The sequence below is a fragment of the Jaculus jaculus genome, chromosome 4, assembly GCF_020740685.1.
Source record: "Jaculus jaculus isolate mJacJac1 chromosome 4, mJacJac1.mat.Y.cur, whole genome shotgun sequence".
Lineage (NCBI taxonomy): Eukaryota > Metazoa > Chordata > Mammalia > Rodentia > Dipodidae > Jaculus > Jaculus jaculus.
Genome location: NC_059105.1, coordinates 169,753,272 through 169,771,350, shown reverse-complemented (window position 1 = coordinate 169,771,350; position 18,079 = coordinate 169,753,272). Strand labels below are relative to the sequence as shown.

General features: G+C 43.4%; 1 protein-coding gene and 1 pseudogene across 1 annotated transcript; one reads left to right on the top strand and one right to left on the bottom strand.

Moving 5' to 3' along the window:
• Positions 1-4,686: 4,686 nt before the first annotated feature.
• Trmt10c (tRNA methyltransferase 10C, mitochondrial RNase P subunit) lies at positions 4,687-9,426 on the bottom strand. The gene is made up of 2 exons (XM_004670442.2): positions 9,287-9,426; positions 4,687-6,154 (listed from the first exon to the last, which is right to left on the bottom strand). Exon 2 carries the CDS (start codon positions 6,140-6,142, stop codon positions 4,880-4,882), a length of 1,263 nt encoding a protein of 420 aa, XP_004670499.2. The 5' UTR covers positions 6,143-6,154; positions 9,287-9,426; the 3' UTR covers positions 4,687-4,879.
• LOC101604230 lies at positions 9,398-14,357 on the top strand (annotated as a pseudogene).
• Positions 14,358-18,079: the final 3,722 nt, after the last annotated feature.

The window sequence follows — 18,079 nt, the reverse complement described above, 5'->3', positions numbered from 1 at the left end:
AGTGTACAAGGTTGCACATGTGCACAAGGTTGTGCAGTGACTGGATGCCCTGGCGTGCCAATTCTTTCTTGGGTGCTTGCCTGCAAAGCTTCAGGACCCAGGTTCGATTCCCCAGTACTCACAAGGTGGTGCATGTTTATTTGCAGTGGCTAGAGGCCCTGGTGTGTCCATTCTCTATCTGCCTCCTTGCTCTCAAATAACGAGAACAGAAACAAATTCAGCACTTTAAAATAAAACAAAAAAAGCTGCGTGAGGTGGTGCATGCCTTTAATCCCAGCATTTAGGAGGCAGAGGTAAAGTGTTGCTGTGAGTTTGAGGCCACCCTGAGACTAGAGTGAGACCCTACCTTGAAAAAACCAAAAACGTAAATTAATTTTTTAAAAAGATAACTAATTGATAGGGGGAGGAGATGATGGCAGGTGGGTTGGTGTGAAGGGGAAAGTGGGTGAGGGAATCATTATGGCTTATTGTCTATAATTATAGAAGTTGTCAGAAAAAAAAAGCTGACTGGGTGTGGTGGCACATGTCTTTAATCCTAGCAGTTGGGAGGCAAGAGGATCGCCATGAGTTTGAGGCCAGCCTGAGACTACAGAGTGAGTTCCAAGTCAGCCTGGGCTACAGTGAGACCCTACCTCGCAAAAACAAAACCCCCCCAAAACTGGTAAAAGTGTTTACCATTCCTTGAAATCTTGGGGCACTCACAAATATTTTTAAAATTTTTGTTTACTTGAGAGGCAGATAGAAGGTGGTTGAACCAGGGCATTCTTCCACTACAAATAACTCCAGGTGCATGCACCAACCTGTGCACCTGGCTTACATGGGTACTGGGGAACGGAACCTGAGTCTTCAGACTTTGCAGGCAAGCAGCTTAACTGCTAAGCTAGCTCTTCCCAACCCCCACACAAATTTCTTAAAGTAAGACGCTGCACCTACACGGCTGATTGGTTAGGGTTGCAGTGATTCAGGGCTAGATGTGGTAGCACACGCCTTTAATCCCAGCACTTGGAAGGCACAGGTAGGAGGATCGCCATGAGGCCACCCTGAGACTACAGTAAATTCCATCCAGGTCAGCCTGGGCTAGAGTGAGACCCTACCTCGAAAAACCAGGAAAAGAAATTATTTCAGTGATTCAGAGGTTTAAAACATCTTAATGTTGAAGGTCCGTAGCCAAATTATCTTGGACTGTGGTGGTTTGACTCAGGTGTCCCCCATAAACTTAGGTGTTCTGGGCACTAGTTTCTCCAGCTGATGGCAATTGGAAATTAATGCCTCCTTGAGGCAGTGTATTGTTGGGGCTGGGCTTATGGGTGTTATAGCTAGTTTTCCCATGCAAATGTTTGGCACACTCTCCTGTTGCTATTATCCAGCTTATGTTGACCAGGGGGTAATGTCCACCCTCTGCTTATGCCATTGTTTCCCCCTGCCATCATGGAGCTTCCCCTCGAGCCTGTGAGCCAAAATAAACCTTTTTCCCACAAGCTGCTCTTGGTTGGGTGATTTCTACCAGCAACGTGAACCTGACTGCTACGGGCTGCCTATCCTTCATTAGCCATTTATTGCCCACATGTGTGACTTAGCCTCCTTTGACTATTAGGTAATTCCTTTGGAATGTATGAACAGATCCCTAGCTGCATATACAAACCCAAAAGCTAAGAACGTCTTCCAATACAATTCGAGGACAACAGCAGACATTTCCCCACTTTGCTGTAAACCATGGAATGTTTTAAGTGTTTTATGACTTTTTTTTTGTTGTTACTATAAATTTAATGACACTGTTATGTTGGAACATGGATTCTGAGGGAACCTCAATCTGTGATCCTGGGCTATGGTTACTCATATTAATCTCCAGAATAACCTCTTAACCTTTTTGAGGTGAAAACTGTTATCTCCTTCCCATAATGGGGCATGCATTACATACATACTTGGCTACATTTACATTAGCAAAATTAATGTGTGTTTTTAGTTTTATCTACTCAAACTCATTTATTTACTTATTTGAGAGGCAGGTAGAGAGTGAGCAAATGGGCACACCAGGACCAAAAGCCACTGCAAATGAACTCCAGAAGCAGGCAGAACCTTGTGCATCTGGTTTATGTGGGTACTGGGGAACTGAACCTGCATCCTTAGGCTTTGCAGGCAAGCACCTTAACTGCTAAGCCATCTCTCCAGCCCCAAACTCTTTTCACTGTAAAGCAAGATCACATAACATGCCAAGGGATGACAGCCTTTTGTGTAATCAAAAACCCATTCAGTAATATATCTTACCTCAGTTTTCTTGTCAGGCCTAGCACTGTATAAATGGTTGAACTATCATTTAAAGTTTAGAAACTTTTTTGGGGGGGAGGGAGGGGTGGCCCAAGTCCAGCCCAGGATGACCTGGAATTGACCATGCAGTCTTAGGATGGCCTTGGACTCTGGCAATCTTTCTATCTCTGCCTCCCAAGTACTGGAATTAAGGGCGTGTGCCACTATGCCAGGCTGACACCTTTTTTTTTTTCAAGGTAGAGTCTTACTCTGGTCCAGGCTGACCTAGAATTTACTATGTAGTCTCAGGGTGGCCTTGAACTCATGGTGATCCTCCTACCTCTGACTGCCGAGTGCTGGGATTAAAGGCATGCACCACACACCTGGCTCTGAAACCTTTGTTTTTGAGGCAGGGTTTCTAGTCCGAGCTGGCTTCAAACTCATAGTTTTCTATCCGTTTCCCCAGTGCTGGGATTAAAGGCATGAGCCACCACCTTTTCTTTCTTTCTTTTTAGATAAAGCAAGAGGGAGCAAGATAATTGGCATCAGCCACTAAAATAGAATTCCAGAAGCTTATGTCACCTAGTGAGAATGTGTGACCTTGCCCTTACCTCACTTCTGTGCATGTTGGGATCTGGAGAGAGATAGAACATGGGTCCTTAGGCTTCGCAGGCAAGCACCTTAACCGCTAAGCCCTACAGCTCTCACCTTTTATAATTTTTTTAAAGCTCATATTATTTTATTTATTTGACAGAGAGACAGAATGGGTGTGGCAGGGCCTCCAGCCACTGCAAACAAACTCCAGATGCGCAAGCCCCTTGTGCATCTGGCTAATGTGGATCCTGGGGAATCGAACCGGCATCTTTGGCTTTGCAGACAAGCACCTTGAGTGCTAGAGCCTCTCTAAATTATGTTTTAAGGGTAGCTTCTGATGTGGCTGAAAGAATATTTAAAGGCAGTAGGGCCTAGAATGGGGACACATGTCTGTAATCCCAGTATTGGGGAGGTGAAGGCAGGGATCGAGTTCAAAATAATTCTCAGCTACATAGCTAGTTCAGGACCAGCCTGGACTACATGCAAGCCTGTTTTAAAATAATCAGCAGTGGGGCGTGGTGGTTCATGCCTTTAATCCCAGCACTTGGGAGGCAGAGGCAGGAGGACTGCCATAAATTTGAGCCCACCCTGAGAATACAAAGTGATTTCCAGGTCAGCCTGAGCTAGAGAGAGACCCTACCTTGAAAAAGAAAAAGAGATCAACACTAAAACCACACAAATAAATAATGGAGCCTGGCATGGTGGTGCATGCCTTTAATCACAGCCTGGGATTACAGATCAGCCTGGGCAAGAGTGAGACCTTATGCGGGGGTTGGGGGGGGGGGGCGTGGGGTTATACAACAAACCAAACCAAACCAAAAACAGGGCTGGAGAGATTGCTTAGTGGTTGTGGTGGTCTAACTCAGGGGTGCCCCATAAACTTTGGTAGTCTGGATACTAGATTCCCAGCTGATGGAGATTTGGGAATTAACACCGGCAGGGAATGTATTGTTGGGGGTGGGCTTATGGGTGTTACAGCCAGTTTCCCCTTGCCAGCATTTGGCACACTCTCCTGTTGCAATTGTCTACCACCCTCTGCTCAGACCATCATTTTCCCTGCCATCGTGGAGCATTCCCTCGACCTTGTAAGCCAAAATAAACCTCTTTTTCCCATAAGCTGCTCTTGGTAAGGTGATTTCTACCAGCAGTGTGAACCTGACTGCAACAGTGCTTAAGGCACTTGCATGCGAGGCCCAAGGACCTACGTTCGCTTCATCAGTACCTATATATGCACAAGGTGGCACATACACCTGAAGTTCATTTGCAGTGGTTGAAGGCCCTGGTGTGCGCATTCTCTCTTTGCATCTTTCTCTCAAATAAAGTACATATTAAAAAAAAAATAAGCCAGGCATGGTGGCACATGCCTTTAATCCCAGCGCACGGGAGGCAGAGGCAGGAGGATCACTGTGAGTGAATTCAAGGTCACCTAAGACTACAGAGTGAATTCCAGGTCAGCCTTGCCTTGAGCAAGACCCTACCTTGAAAAACAGAACAAAACAAACAAAAAAACCACACACACAACTACATCAGGGTTGGAGACAGTTTAGCAGTTAAGGTGCTTGCCTGCCTGCAAAGCCTAAGGACCCAAGTCCAATTCGCCAGTACTCACGTAAGCCAGATGCACAAGATGATGCTTGCATCTGAGTTTGTTTGCAGTAGCTAGAGGCCCTGGCGTGCCCATTTTCTATCTGGCACTCTCAAACAAATAAATAATAAATCCAAGCACTCCGGAGGCAGAGGTAGGTGGATCGTGGTGAGTTCCAGGCCTGAGAATATAGAGTGAATTCCAGGTCAGCTTAGGCTAGAGTGAGACAACCCCCCCCCCCCCGCAAAAAAAGCAAGTACCAATGGCATGGCATAACTGTTTTAATGGGCTTACTTCAAGTTTATCAAACTTGTCTTAAAAAAAATCTATCTATCTATCTTATCTTATCTTATCGTAGTCTGGAGAAACTACCTTTAAGAGAAAATGAACTTAACTCAAGAATACATTATTAGAACTGTACTTCCAATCTGTTTTATGCTATTAAATTTTCTGAGGTCACCTTTCCTGTGTATGTACATTTGAATAGTGCTTTCGAAATGAATTAGAAGTCTTTATCTTCTTTAACTTGTTGACAAACTCTTGAGAATGCTGAGAAATCTCCAGATAACCACTATGTTTTCTCCTGGGAACAAACTTCAGAGCTTCTTCCCAGCTTCCGGTGTTTTTCAGACACAGCAAGATTCGGATCATTTGGTCTAAGGTGAGATTTTTGTTACCAATAGACCACTGTAAATATTTATCTAATGGAAGGCATTCTGTTGCTAGATTTAGACGTTTTGCCTTTGCTAGAGATGTGCCTGGTTGCAAATCTTTATCAACAAATGATCCAATCACATAAATTTTATCATGCTTAAAAGTAGTCATAACATTGGGAGAATCTGCAGTTAAATATATAATCTTGTTCTTTGGAAATAAATCTACATGAGATTTTTCTGTTGCTGTTAAGAGCAATTTGTCCCATTTTTCTCCATAACGTTTAGCCAGTTCTGTATGGTAGACACCATCTACTTTAAGACTGCAGAAATAGATATGGAAAGGATCAACATCTCTTCTGTTCCATCCTTCACATTCTAAAAGTTGAGAAATAGTATTGTTTAGTTCTTTGGGTTTCATGTACTTATCATAAGCCATATCAAAAACCAGAGGTTGTCCAAACTGCATAGCCTGGGCATTCTTCCAGTTCATGGCAGTGCTCATTTGTCTGTCCCACAGTCGGAGGAAAAAAAAGTCTTGCTGCTTATCTCCTTCAGGGCTTTCGAGCAACCTGGCTCTCATTGCTTCTTCCCTTGCCTCTGCTTTCACTTTCTTTTTTACCTGCTTAGCTTTTTTCAGTTTTTCCTTAGTATACAAATATTTTAAATATTTTTTTTTGGATGATTTAGAAGCACATTCCACAATAGTTTTGAGCTCTTCTTCAGTGATGTGTTCTGGTACTTCTTTGCCAAGCAGTCTCCACATCTCGATTAATTCTCTGGTGGCAGCCAGACTATCTTCATCCTTGTTTGAGACTGTCAAAACACCTCCTCCTTCAATGCTGGATTTCATTGTAGTTTTCCACCCATCCAACTCTAGCTCTCCAGGAGGGGATGCACTAGTCTTACTAGAATAGGACAAAGCAGGTATTTTGGGAGATATGTATCTTTGTAGAATCGCTGAATGCAAATTCCTTCTCTTCCTAGTAAGAGTAAATGGCGCCAACAGCCTGGTAAAAGGTCTCAAGAAAGTGACACTAAAACCCATTTTGAAGAAAATAGACATCTAATTAAACCCCTGTAAAAGATAAATGAAATTAAATTAGATTTTAAAAATTTTCTAACTGCACAAACATAAAATAGACTTTAAATTTCTGAGGCACAAAGACAAGTATTTGTCCAAATTATACACTGCACCATTAATTTTTCCAAAATTCTTATGGCCTAGAGCTTGTGATCATTTAATGAGTGAAAAAGATAAATATGACTTGGGGTCTCATTTCGTGAGTCAGGGTCTTACGTCAGTCAGACCGGCCTCAAACTCATGGGCTTCAGCGACACTTCCACTGCAGCACAGCTATGCATCTCCACACCTTGCTCCAGGTTCATAGTTTTACACATAAGTTTCAATGCAGTTTTTGTCAAAAGGCTGGCTTGAACACTTTCCCCCCCCCTTCTTCTTCTTTGAGGTAGCCTTACTCTAATCCTGGATGACCTGGCATTCACTATGTATTCTCAGGGTGGCCTTGAACTCATGGTGATCCTCCTACCTCTGCCTCCCAGGTGTTAGGATTGAAGGCGTGCACCAGCATGCCTGGCTTAGAACACCATTTTAAAATTTGTATGTAGTGGTGAACCAAGAAGATCAACAGAACTGGGCTAACAAATGAGATCATGATGCTATAGTCTCCTTCAGATTAATATCCTTTACAAAAGCAATGCATGAAGACCAAGGACAGCAAGTTCCATAATATAACAACTGGTAAAAAAAATATATGAGCTACTGTACCAGTGCCCTTGTGTTTTCCAAACAAAAATATACAGAGATCTGCAGATTAAAAAGCAACAGCAGGGCTGGAGAGATGGTTTAGCGGTTAAGCGCTTGCCTGTGAAGCCTAAGGACCCCGGTTCGAGGCTCGGTTCCCCAGGTCCCACGTTAGCCAGATGCACAAGGGGGCGCACGTGTCTGGAGTTCGTTTGCAGAGGCTGGAAGCTCTGGCGCGCCCATTCTCTCCCTCTCCCTCTATCTGTCTTTCTCTCTGTCGCTCTCAAATAAATAAATTAAAAAAAAAAAAAAGCAACAGCAACAATAACAACAGTTAAGTTCAGACCTTACAGAAAATGCCATTTTCAGAAAAATTCTAAAAGGATAAATTTCTTCCCTGGCTTCATTGAATGATCCTGCACACTAATAAATCTAGTCTCTCTCCCTGTGCACTGATGCCTAGATGTCTCACTCCCAAAGGGATAAGTGACTTTGTGTTCTGTCTTTATCCCCCTTTTTTGTGATTATTATTTTTAATTAATTATTTATTTATTTGAGAGCAACAGATAGAGAAAGAGGAACAGGGGAGGGGGAGAGGGAGGGCGAGAGAGAGAATGAGAATGGGTGTGCCTCCCGCCACTGCAAAGGAACTCCAGACGCACATGCGCCCCCTTGTGCACCTGGCTAACATGGGTCCTGGGAAATGGAGCCTCGAACCAGGGTCCTTAGGCTTCACAGGCAAGCACTTAACTGCTAAGCCATTAAACCATGATAATCCCCCCTCCCCACTTTTTCACAAATCTACATTCCATCATATTGCCTCCCCTTCTCCATTAGTCTTTTATTTTAAAGTCATCTTTCCCTCCTATTAATGAGGGTCTTGTGAAGGCTAGGCAATGCAAGGTCCTGGATATCGAGGCCAATTTCTGTCTGGACAGTTGCATTGTAAGCAGTCCTACCCTTCCTTTGGCTCTTACACTTATCCCCTTTTTGAATCAATTTCCCCTTGTGAGAGCTAAGTACTTCTCTGATTTCAACCACCAAGCATCAGAGAGGTACCCTAAATGCAGCAAACAGAAATCTCCCTCTTTTCCCTTGCCATCTTGCTTCTCCTGTGCCATCTCAGGGAGGGTTAGCATTTGTTACCCAAACAGTGGCTTGAACTAGAAAACAAGTCATTGCAGAACTGTTCTGTCTTATCCATCATACTTAATCTACCTTTTAAATAATTTCTATATACTCTTTAAATCCATTCACTTCTCTTCAACTCCCTTTTCTTAACTACATCCCCTAGCCACCATCTCTAAGACACTTGAGTCAGTGCATACCGTATCAATGGATTTACAACATTTCCAATGTGTATTTTTAAGCCACCGCTGCTAGGTTAAAGTCCAAGTTTGTAAAATGCGCTTGCAGACTTTTTGCTTACTTTTACAGCTCTTCTCTACTGTACCTCCTTCATACCTTTCCCCTTTGAAACTCCATTCTCCACCATATCCCCTCCCCATCTCAATCAGTCTCTCTCTTGTTTTGATGTCATGATCTTTTCCTCCTCTTTTAATGGTCTTGTATAGGTAGTGTCAGGCACTGTTCACGGTCATGGATATCCAGGCCATTTTGTGTCTTGGAGGAGCACTTTTTTGTATTTTTTTATTTGGGAAAGAGAAAATGGGCACATCCGGGCCTCTAGCCACTGCAAACGAGCTGCGGACTAGGGCCGACTGAGTACGTCTGGTTTTATGTGAATACTGAGAAACTGAACTGGGCTGGTAGGCTTTGTAAGCAAGAGCCTTTAACCCCTGAGCCATCTTCCCGTCCACCTCTCCCCATACTTTTGGATAAGGTAGGTATTCCACCTATTTCTAAACACATGACCTTATGAAAGTTGTCGATTTGCCTCACTAAATGGTAAGTACGAGCTATATCTCATTTGGACAAGGGCTGTGTCTATATTGTTGTACTGTTCATTCTAACATTTTCAAAACCGTTGAGTCTCTTAGAGAAAACATTTGACTTTAGGATCCCGGAAATAACGTGGGGGGTCCAGGACACAGTATGCCAAAACACTTCTTACAGAAACTCCTTTGAGTTTTGTCTCTGAAAGCAGAAAAGCCCTTTAGAATTGTCATAAACATGAAAACTTTAAAAGCTTTTGTAGTTTTTGAGACAGGATCTCTCTCTCACATTGCTGTTTCCAGCGCTGAGGATTGAACCCAGGCCTCATCCTAGCGCTGAGCCACGTCCCCAGGGTCTCTCTTTAGCCAAGGGCCAGCCTAAAGCTCTGCACGAGGCGGCCTGGGCCTGGAGACGCTGCGGCCTGGCCTCCCCAGCGCCGGCTCAAGGCCTCTGCGTCCAAGCCCGGCCTTCGGAAGCTACAGGTAGAAACAGATCCAAGACGCAACAGCGGCGACACACCGCTCGCGTTTCAGGCAGCGAATTACTCACTTGAAGCTTACACATCCCTAGGCTTCCTGTACTTGAGGGCTTAGCGCACACCGCTCACAAAGCCGTCTTCTCGCCGCAACACGCCGGCAAGAGGACGCGCGCCAGGACTGCATGGCCGGCGCCACCAGCAATCCCCGCCGAAGAGCGCGCTGCGCCTGCGGGCCGGCGCCGGAAGTTCCGTCACCGCTACCGGAAGTCCCGCCCCCGGAGCTGCTCACTAACGTCAGGAGAGGCGGGCCGACTTCCTGCCTTGAGCAATAGTAGGATGGGCTGGATTGGCCTCTGGAGTGTGGTGGCAATGGTTTCCAGCAACGGGGTCGTAGAAACTCGCTCTCTGCTGGGTTCCTGCATTTCTTTATTATTGGTATGTGTAAGTGGGCGCGCACGTTCACCTTCCGTCTCGCTGTCCCATCGGCTGCTCGGTTTTCAAGGCCCACCACCGTACAACTCCGTCCTCCAGCTCGAGCTGCAAACGCTTAATCCACTAACTAGCTCCACACCCCGATTCCTGTATTTATAAGCGTAAATTCAACAACATCAAGCGGTCTTTAAAAAAATAACGACTATTTTTGTTTTTTTTTCCATTTCAATAACGTATATAATGCATTTTGATCTTATTCTCCCCAATTACCCTCATCCCCTTCCTCCCATTAACACCCATTAAATCTCCGTCTGATTTTCATGCCTTTAAACTTTCTATTGCCGGGTGTGGTATTGCACACCTTTAACTCCAGCACTTGGGAGGTAGAGGTAGGACGATTACTGTGAGCTCAAGGCCAGCCTAAGCTAGAATGAGACCCTACCGCAAACACCCCTCCCCCCAAATATTATTGACATACACTCAGTATACCACAGTTATAATCTCCTCCTATCCTTCTTTGTCCTTTTCCCTTGTTCCCCCTCCTCTCCACATAATCCTTTTTTCTAGTCATCTGTTTGATGTCATCAATTCTCCCCTCCTATTAAGTATATGTTAAGTAGGTAGCATCAGCCACTGTGAAGTCAGGATTGCAAGGGCCACTTTATGTTTGAAAGACAGTACTGCAAAGCACCCCTCCCCTTCCTTTGGTGCTTACATTCTTTCTATCACCTCTTTCCCAGTAGTCCGGAAGCCTTGGAGGGTGTGAACACTCTCTCCACTGTCTCTTCTCAGCACTTTGATGAGTTTTGAATCTCCTCAGTTAACATAAGTCTTTTTATTTTTATTTTTTTAAGGTTTAGAGAGACTTTATTAGATTAAGAGAAGGAAAGAAGCCTGCCGTGGTGGTGCAAGTCTTTAAGCCCTGCACTCAGGAGACAAAGGTAAGAGGATTGCCATGAGTTTGAGGCCACCCTGAGACTACTTAGTCAATTCCAGTTCAGCCTGGGCTAGAGCAACCGAGAGAGAATGAAGAAGAAAAAAGAGAACCTGGAAACTCAGGAGCCAGTCAAGAACAACACAAGTCTTATTATAACTCCACTTTAAACTCAAGGTCTGTCCTCAAAGTTATGTTGTGGAACTTCTTGGAAGAGATCTCTGCAACACCAGCACGAGTGAAGGTAGAGTTTATTTCCTGAGAACTGAAGTTAGGATAGCTCCCCAAAGTAACTTCAGTGTTAAGCTGAGACCATACTTCCATTTTAAGTGTTCATAGCTGAGCGGAGGGGTGAGTGAGCAAGCAGGCAGCTGGTTTACAGGAGCAAGAAGTGACAGTTACCTTGTGCTGTCTATGTGATTCAAAATATTTTTCAAAACATACATATAAATCAACCTGCATATGAATCATGTAGTTGGGTCACCCTAACCAGGAGCTCTGTTTGACTCAAAACTGTCCTTCCCTCTTGTTGTCCCTCTGAGTCCCCCATAGACAGTTCTCTCTTTGGGATTTTTCATCTGCTAACAGAGATAAGTTTAGCTCCTCAGCAGTTAACTCTTACAGTGAGTTAGTGAATCAGTTTAGTTTTCAGCTTATTTTCCACTACAGATATGCATTTTTTTTGTTTATTTTTACTTATTTGAGAGCGACAGAGAGAGAGAGAAAGAGGCAGATATATAGAGAGAATGGGTGTGCCAGGGCCTCCAGCCACTGCAAACTGAACTCCAGATACGTGCGCCCCCTTGTGCATCTGGCTAACGTGGGTCCTGGAGAATGGAATTGAACCAGGGTCCTCAGGCTTCACAGGCAAGCGCTTAACCGCTAAGCCATCTCTCCAGCCCCAGATACGTCTTCTTTAGCAAGGCTTCACCTCCGAAAATCTCCACAACTTTCCCAAATTGACACCAGTTAGGACCACTATTCAACACACATGAAGCTAAAGAGGGCATTTCACATTCAGACCACCACACAGGTACAAGTATCTTCCAAAAAACAAAACAAAATAAACAACAAAAAACCCACACACAGTAATATAAAAACAATGTCTTGGGTTGGAGAGATGGCTTAGCAGTTAAGGCACTTGTCTGTGAAGCCTAAGGACCCAGGCTTTTTTCCCCAGTACCCAAGTAAGCCAGATGCACAAAGTGGTGAATGCATCTGGAGTTCATTTGCAGTGGCTAGAGGCCCTGGCATGCCTATTCTCTCTGTATCTGCCTCCTATATAGCATGTTCTAGGCTAGCCAAGGCTAGATAATTAGACCCTGTTTCAAAAACCCAAAACAAACAAAATTTGAAAAAAACTCTTCCTAGACCCATTATAAGAAGTGCAGTAGGGTCCTTATGCTTGTGTGGCAAGTGCTTCATCCATTGAGCCATCTCTCTGTCTCTTGATTTTTTTCTGGTAGGGTCTCACTGTAGCTCAGATTGACCTGGAATTCACTGTGTAGTCTCAGGGTGGCCTCGAACTCAAGGAAATTCTCCTTCCTCTGCCTCCTGAGTGCTGGGATTAAGTGTGTGTGCTACCGCACCCAGCTGATATTTCTCATTTTTTAAAATTTATTTATTTGAAAGGGACAGAGAGAGAGAGTGAAAGAGGGAGAGGGAGAGAGAGAGAGAGAGAGAGAGAGAGAGAGAGAGAGAATGAGAATGGGCGCGCCAGGGCCTCCAGCCACTGCAAATGAACTCCAGATGCATGCTCCCCCTTGTGCATCTGCCTAACATGGGATCTGGGGAATCAAACCTCGAATCAGGGTCCTTAGGCTTCACAGGCAAGCGCTTAACCACTAAGCCATCTCTCCAGCCCATATTTCTCATTTTTAAGGTGCAGGCTTGAGTCCTTCAGCTCAGAGTCGTCAGGGGCATGGATTTCCAAACATGCCATCCAAGTTGAGGGTTCAGGAAATACTAATTTGTAAATATCTGAAGGGAAACAACTGGTATCACGGTGGGTAATGTTCTTGTTCCTGAACATGATGATAAAGGAATACCACTTAAATCTTCCATTAGCTTTCAAAGTATCATAGAAGGAAACAAAAACTTCCACAGAGACTTCCTACTTGGACGAGGGGAGATCTTTCAGGTATACAGAGTAGATATTCAAAACCAAACATATGCTATTAAATTATTTAAACAGGAGAAAAAAATTCAGCTTTAGAAACAGTGGAAGAGGTTTTTATCAGAGCTTGAAGTTTTGCTACTGTATAGCATCCACATATTCTAGAGTTGGCTGCTTATTTTGCTGAGACTGAGAAATTCTGTCTGGTTTATCCATATATGACAGATGGAACACTTCTTGACAAATTACAATGTGCAGATAACACAGCTCCAATCTCCTGGAACATCTGAATCAGTACATTAATAGGAATATCCAAAGCCATTCAGTACTTGTATAATACTCAACCATGTTCAGTCATCTGTGGCAATGTATCCAGTGCAAACATTCTTTTGGATGATCAGTTTCAACCCAAGCTAACTGATTTTGCCATGGCACACTTCTGACCCCACCAAGAACATCAGAGTTCTACCATAAGTATAACTGGCACCAGCAGGAAATATCTGTGGTACATGCCTGAAGAATATATCAGACATGGAAAACTCTACATTAATATAGATGTCTACAGCTTTGGAATTGTAATCATGGAGGTTCTGACAGGTTGTAAGGTGGTGTTAGGTGACCTCAAACATGTTCAGCTGCGGGACCTCATTTTGGAATTGATGGAGAAGAGAGGCCTTACTTAATTCATGTCTTTCATTTCTAGACAAGAAAGTACATCCCTGTCCTCAGAACTTCTCTACTAAGCTCTTTTCTCTGGCAGGCCAGTGTGTGTCAACTTGGGCAAAGCTAAGACTTTCAATGGATGAAGTCCTGAATGCTCTTGAAAGCACGCAGCCTAGCTTGTACTTTGCAGAAGATCCTCCCACATCACTGAAGTCCTTCTTCTTTATTCCTCAACAACATTCTAAGTATTTCAGTAGAAGATGATGAAAACCAGAGTCATCGCTCTCTGCCTCATGAGAAAGACTTGAGGAAAGACAGCATGATTCAGAGAATGCCTTTTAAGTGCAGCCAGTCTGAGGTTACATTTCTAAGTTTGGGCAGGAAGGCAGGGGGTCACAGAAATGAGGATGTTTGCAACATGCCCAGTTCTTCTTGTGAAGAAAGTTGGTCCCCAACACAGGCTGAGCCATCTCAGGACTTAAGGGCCACTGTGATCAGTTTGGATACCTTTTTGGAAGCCCAGGCCATTCATACAGGAGCAGAGCAGCAGAGACAGGGTGTTCCTCTGGATTATCCTGTAATGACTATGAGCATTCCAAATTTATTCCAAATTTCACCAGAAGGTTTGCAAATATTAAAGCAATTAAAAAGAATATGTGCAAAGAGGAGCTCTTGTTCACTGCTGAGAGGAATAAAAATGGCATAACCTTTCTAAGAAGAACTTTGGTAAAAAAAAAAGTTCAGAGATACACTTTTTTTTTCCCCAGCCATTTGGGAATTTAGCTTAATGAATAAAAATCACCAAAGTGTGTAAACATGAGCCCAAAGATGTATTTCATGATGGGTATGAAATTAAGGCATTGGAAATAACCTAAATAACTCCAGTAGAAAACAAATTAAATTGTAACACACATAATTAAATTGTATGTAATTATCATTAAAATTATTTAGACCTATGTTTATTGCTTTGGAAATTAGCACCTGAATTATTGAGTGAAAAAGCAGACAACAGAATTGTATGCTTAATGTGAACTCATCTATACACCCTAAATTCTAAGTGATATATATGTTTCAAAGAGAGCTCTTTCCCAAATATTAATCATGTCTGAGTTATGATATTTGTGTGATCTTGACTTTTTTCATACCTGAAAGTTTTATAACAAGCTTGTCCTTTTTATTATCAGGAAATAGTAAAAAATAAAAATAAAAATAAAAATAAAGCTATTTTTATTTTGGAAAAAAAAAGAAGTGCAGTCATGGAGCAAGCCACTGCCTGCAAACATAGAGATTGACAAATGAATTCCGAGATCACAGCTTAAGCTGCAGCCTCAGTATTCATGATCATATGAGCTCAAGGCCAGTCTGTGCAGTAGAGTAAATGCCTGTCTCAAGAGAGGGGACAAAGAGTCACAGCTTACACAATCAGAAACTTGCAGTTGAAACCCACCGGGAAACCAGTGGAAGGAAAGAGAAACCTGAACTGGGACAAATTTCTGGGCACTCAGTGTGCACAGTCTGAGGGATAAAAGTTCCCAGGGGATGGTTTTGCTCCCCCTTTGTGACTTTTACTCCCTGGAGCTCTACCACATTCTTATTGTATTTGGTAGGGTATGAAATCAAGAAACAATTGTGAAACACCCAGATAATTATGGTTTTTTTTTGTTGTTGATTTTTTTTCCCCCTGAGGTAGGGTCTTGCTGTAGCAGAATTCACAGGGTGGCCTCAAACTCACAGTGCCCCTCCTACTTTAACCTTCCAAGTGCTGAGATTAAAGTCGTACACCACCATGCCTGATGCCCAGCTCCAATTCACTCCCCCCTCCTCTTTTTTTTTTTTTTTTTTTTTTTTGAGGTAGGGTGTCACTCTACCTCCGGCTGACCTGGAATTCACTCTGTAGTCTCAGAGTGGCCTTGAACTCATGGCAATCCTTCTACCTCTACCTCCGGAGTGCTGGGATTAAAGGCGTGTGCCACCATGCTCGGCCTCAATTCTGTTCTTTTATTTATTTATTTATTTATTTGGTTTTTTGAGGTAGGGTTTCACTCTAATCCAGGCTGACTTGGAACTCACTATGTAATCTCAAGGTGGCCTCGAACTCATGGCGATCCACTTACCTCTGTCTCCCAAATGCTGGGATTAAAGGCGTGTGCCACCATGCTGGCCAATTCTGTTCTTTTTTTAAATTTTTTTTTTATTTTTTTAAATTTTTTATTAGCATTTTCCATGATTATAAAATAAATCCCATGGTAATTCCCTCCAATTCTGTTCTTAATAAGACCTGGCCACAAGAGAAATTACCCCAGTATGCTGCTGTTCTGTTAGAGCCAGGTATAGAACTTAAACGCCCCAGTCTAGACCCTCCTCTGCTCTCCCCCCCAACCCCCCGCAGCTACTGTATCTCACCTGAGGCCTCTAGGATTTAATAGCTTCAGACATGGGCTCCTTGGAATTCTCAATGTCCTTCCTCCCTTTCACCTCAGAATACATCCTTATCACAAGGCCCCAAGTTCTTACCTAAATCTACTAGGTCCCATATGACCCAGCTCTCTTGTTGGGCATTTGCTTGCTTATCTAGTCACATGCTCTGGTTTTTAGCTCTTTCTCAGTTGTTGGTCTCCACCACTCTTTTGCTTCTCTCTAGCCATGCATAGTTTCTTCGCTGTTAATTTGTGAACCGAGGTCCTGTTTAAGGCATTAATCTTTAGGGTCTCCGCAGCCTGAAACACTGCTTTCTGAGGCACCACAGAGCTTTATTTCCTGTAAGTTTCTGCCTACGTGTGACCTGATCAGAGTAATTTTCTCTGGGCATTCTACCTGAAAGGGCAACCCCTTCTCTTTCTCCCTGCCTTTTTTGTTTTAGCACTAATTACGACCTGACGTATGTGTACTGCTTTCTCTCCATGAGGATGTCTTCCAATAGAGCTGGGATTGGGCTTTGTTTTACTCACTAAAGTATCTGTAAGTCTTAGAATAGTGTTTGGTGCCTAGTGGGTGCTTAAATATTATTGGAATTTTATGAGATTTTGCCAAGGGCATATTAAAATATAGAATACTTTAAAAATCCTGAAACCAAAGCCAGGTGTGGTGGCATATGCCATTAATCCCAGTACTCAGGAGGCAGAGGTAGGAGGATCACCATTAGTTTGAGGCCACCCTGAGAATACACAGTGAATTCCAGGTCAGCCCAGACTAGAGTGGATCTCATACCTGAACCACAAGATACCAGAGAGGGTATGATGAAGACTAACCTTAATCTTCTACATCTTCCCTCCCTCCCTCTCCCTCTCTCTCTCTCTTTTTCTCTCTCTCTTCTCTCTAACTCTTGTATATTAGTTATCTTTTTCCTCCTTCTCTTAGTGGGCACTGACCTGTAACTCCCAGTACCAGCATGTGGCCATCATCCACAATGAGCTTTTGATCAGAGATACCTACAAGGTTTCCTAAAAGACAGACAGATTTCTGTCAGAGTACTTGATGACCCACCAAAGGTTAGTGGTAAGACCCTACTGCTGAAGACATCTTATGTGGTTGACATGTAAAATGGAATGGCATGGCTGGAAGTTGGAAGAGAGTCAGTCCCCAGACAGGCAACATGTCGACTGCCAGAATGTGCTACATGGGCGACTGGGGAAAAATGACCAATATCTGTCCAAGCAACTCATGGTCTAACCTACTTGGCAGCAAATAACCTGTTGTGATGCCCACACAAATGCAATAGTGGCACACAGCCATGGTGGGGAACCGACTGCTCTTGATTTGGCTAACTGGTCCCCTCAGTGGTATGGGACCCATAGCTGGAGCTGGGAAACAAGTCAGAACCATATCCAAACATAAGCCTGCTCTCCACTATCAAGCTACCATCAATCATGGGCTATAAGAGGGCCTACACCTATTAAAGTCTCTATAAAAAAAGTAAGGGTTATCTCATTTGTCCTGGTGCTAACTTACTCTCCATTGGAGAATCTGCTTCTTTTTTTCAGATAGATGTAGATCCTAAGGAGAGAGCCACCCCGTCATACCTCAAAAGGGCCTTGGCTGAAACTAAGAAAAATTGGCAAAACAAGCAAGGGTGCTGTTTTCCTGATGAACTAGATACCAGCACAATGGGTAAGGAGACCAACACAGAAAAAAATCAACTCCTACCAAATCAGAGTGCCAGAGCCCCAGAAGCCCCCAACAGCCCATTACTGAAGCACACCAAAAATGAACCCAACATGGCTCAGGGAAATTTTGTGGAAGAGAGGGCGGAAAGAATGTCAGAGCCACGTGTTGAGTCATGATATGCAGAGACATTTATCTTACCCATAACTGTGGGCTAACTCCACAATGCATGACCCATATTCAAGGAGGGGCCATATACAAGGAGGGGCCATGGGGAGGGGGTAGGTCATGGATGAGCCTAATAATGTTACCAAACTGACTGTATTTGCTGAATACAAAACTAATTAATAAAAAATAAAAATAAAACAATACATAATGATCCCTTGTGACAAAAAAAAAACCTTGCTAACCATATACATGAAAGATGCACAGAAAGTTTTCAAAAGAAAAGAGGCTTCTTTTCTCACTAAAGTTACTACAAAAAAAACCTGTAGGCAGATCACCTCCAAGATGAGAACTATGATCTATGAAGGAGGGATTATACCCTGGAACAGATCAGAGGCAATGGTACCTGTCCTGAAACAATGGTAGAGAGGCTACACCTTGACTAGGATTGTT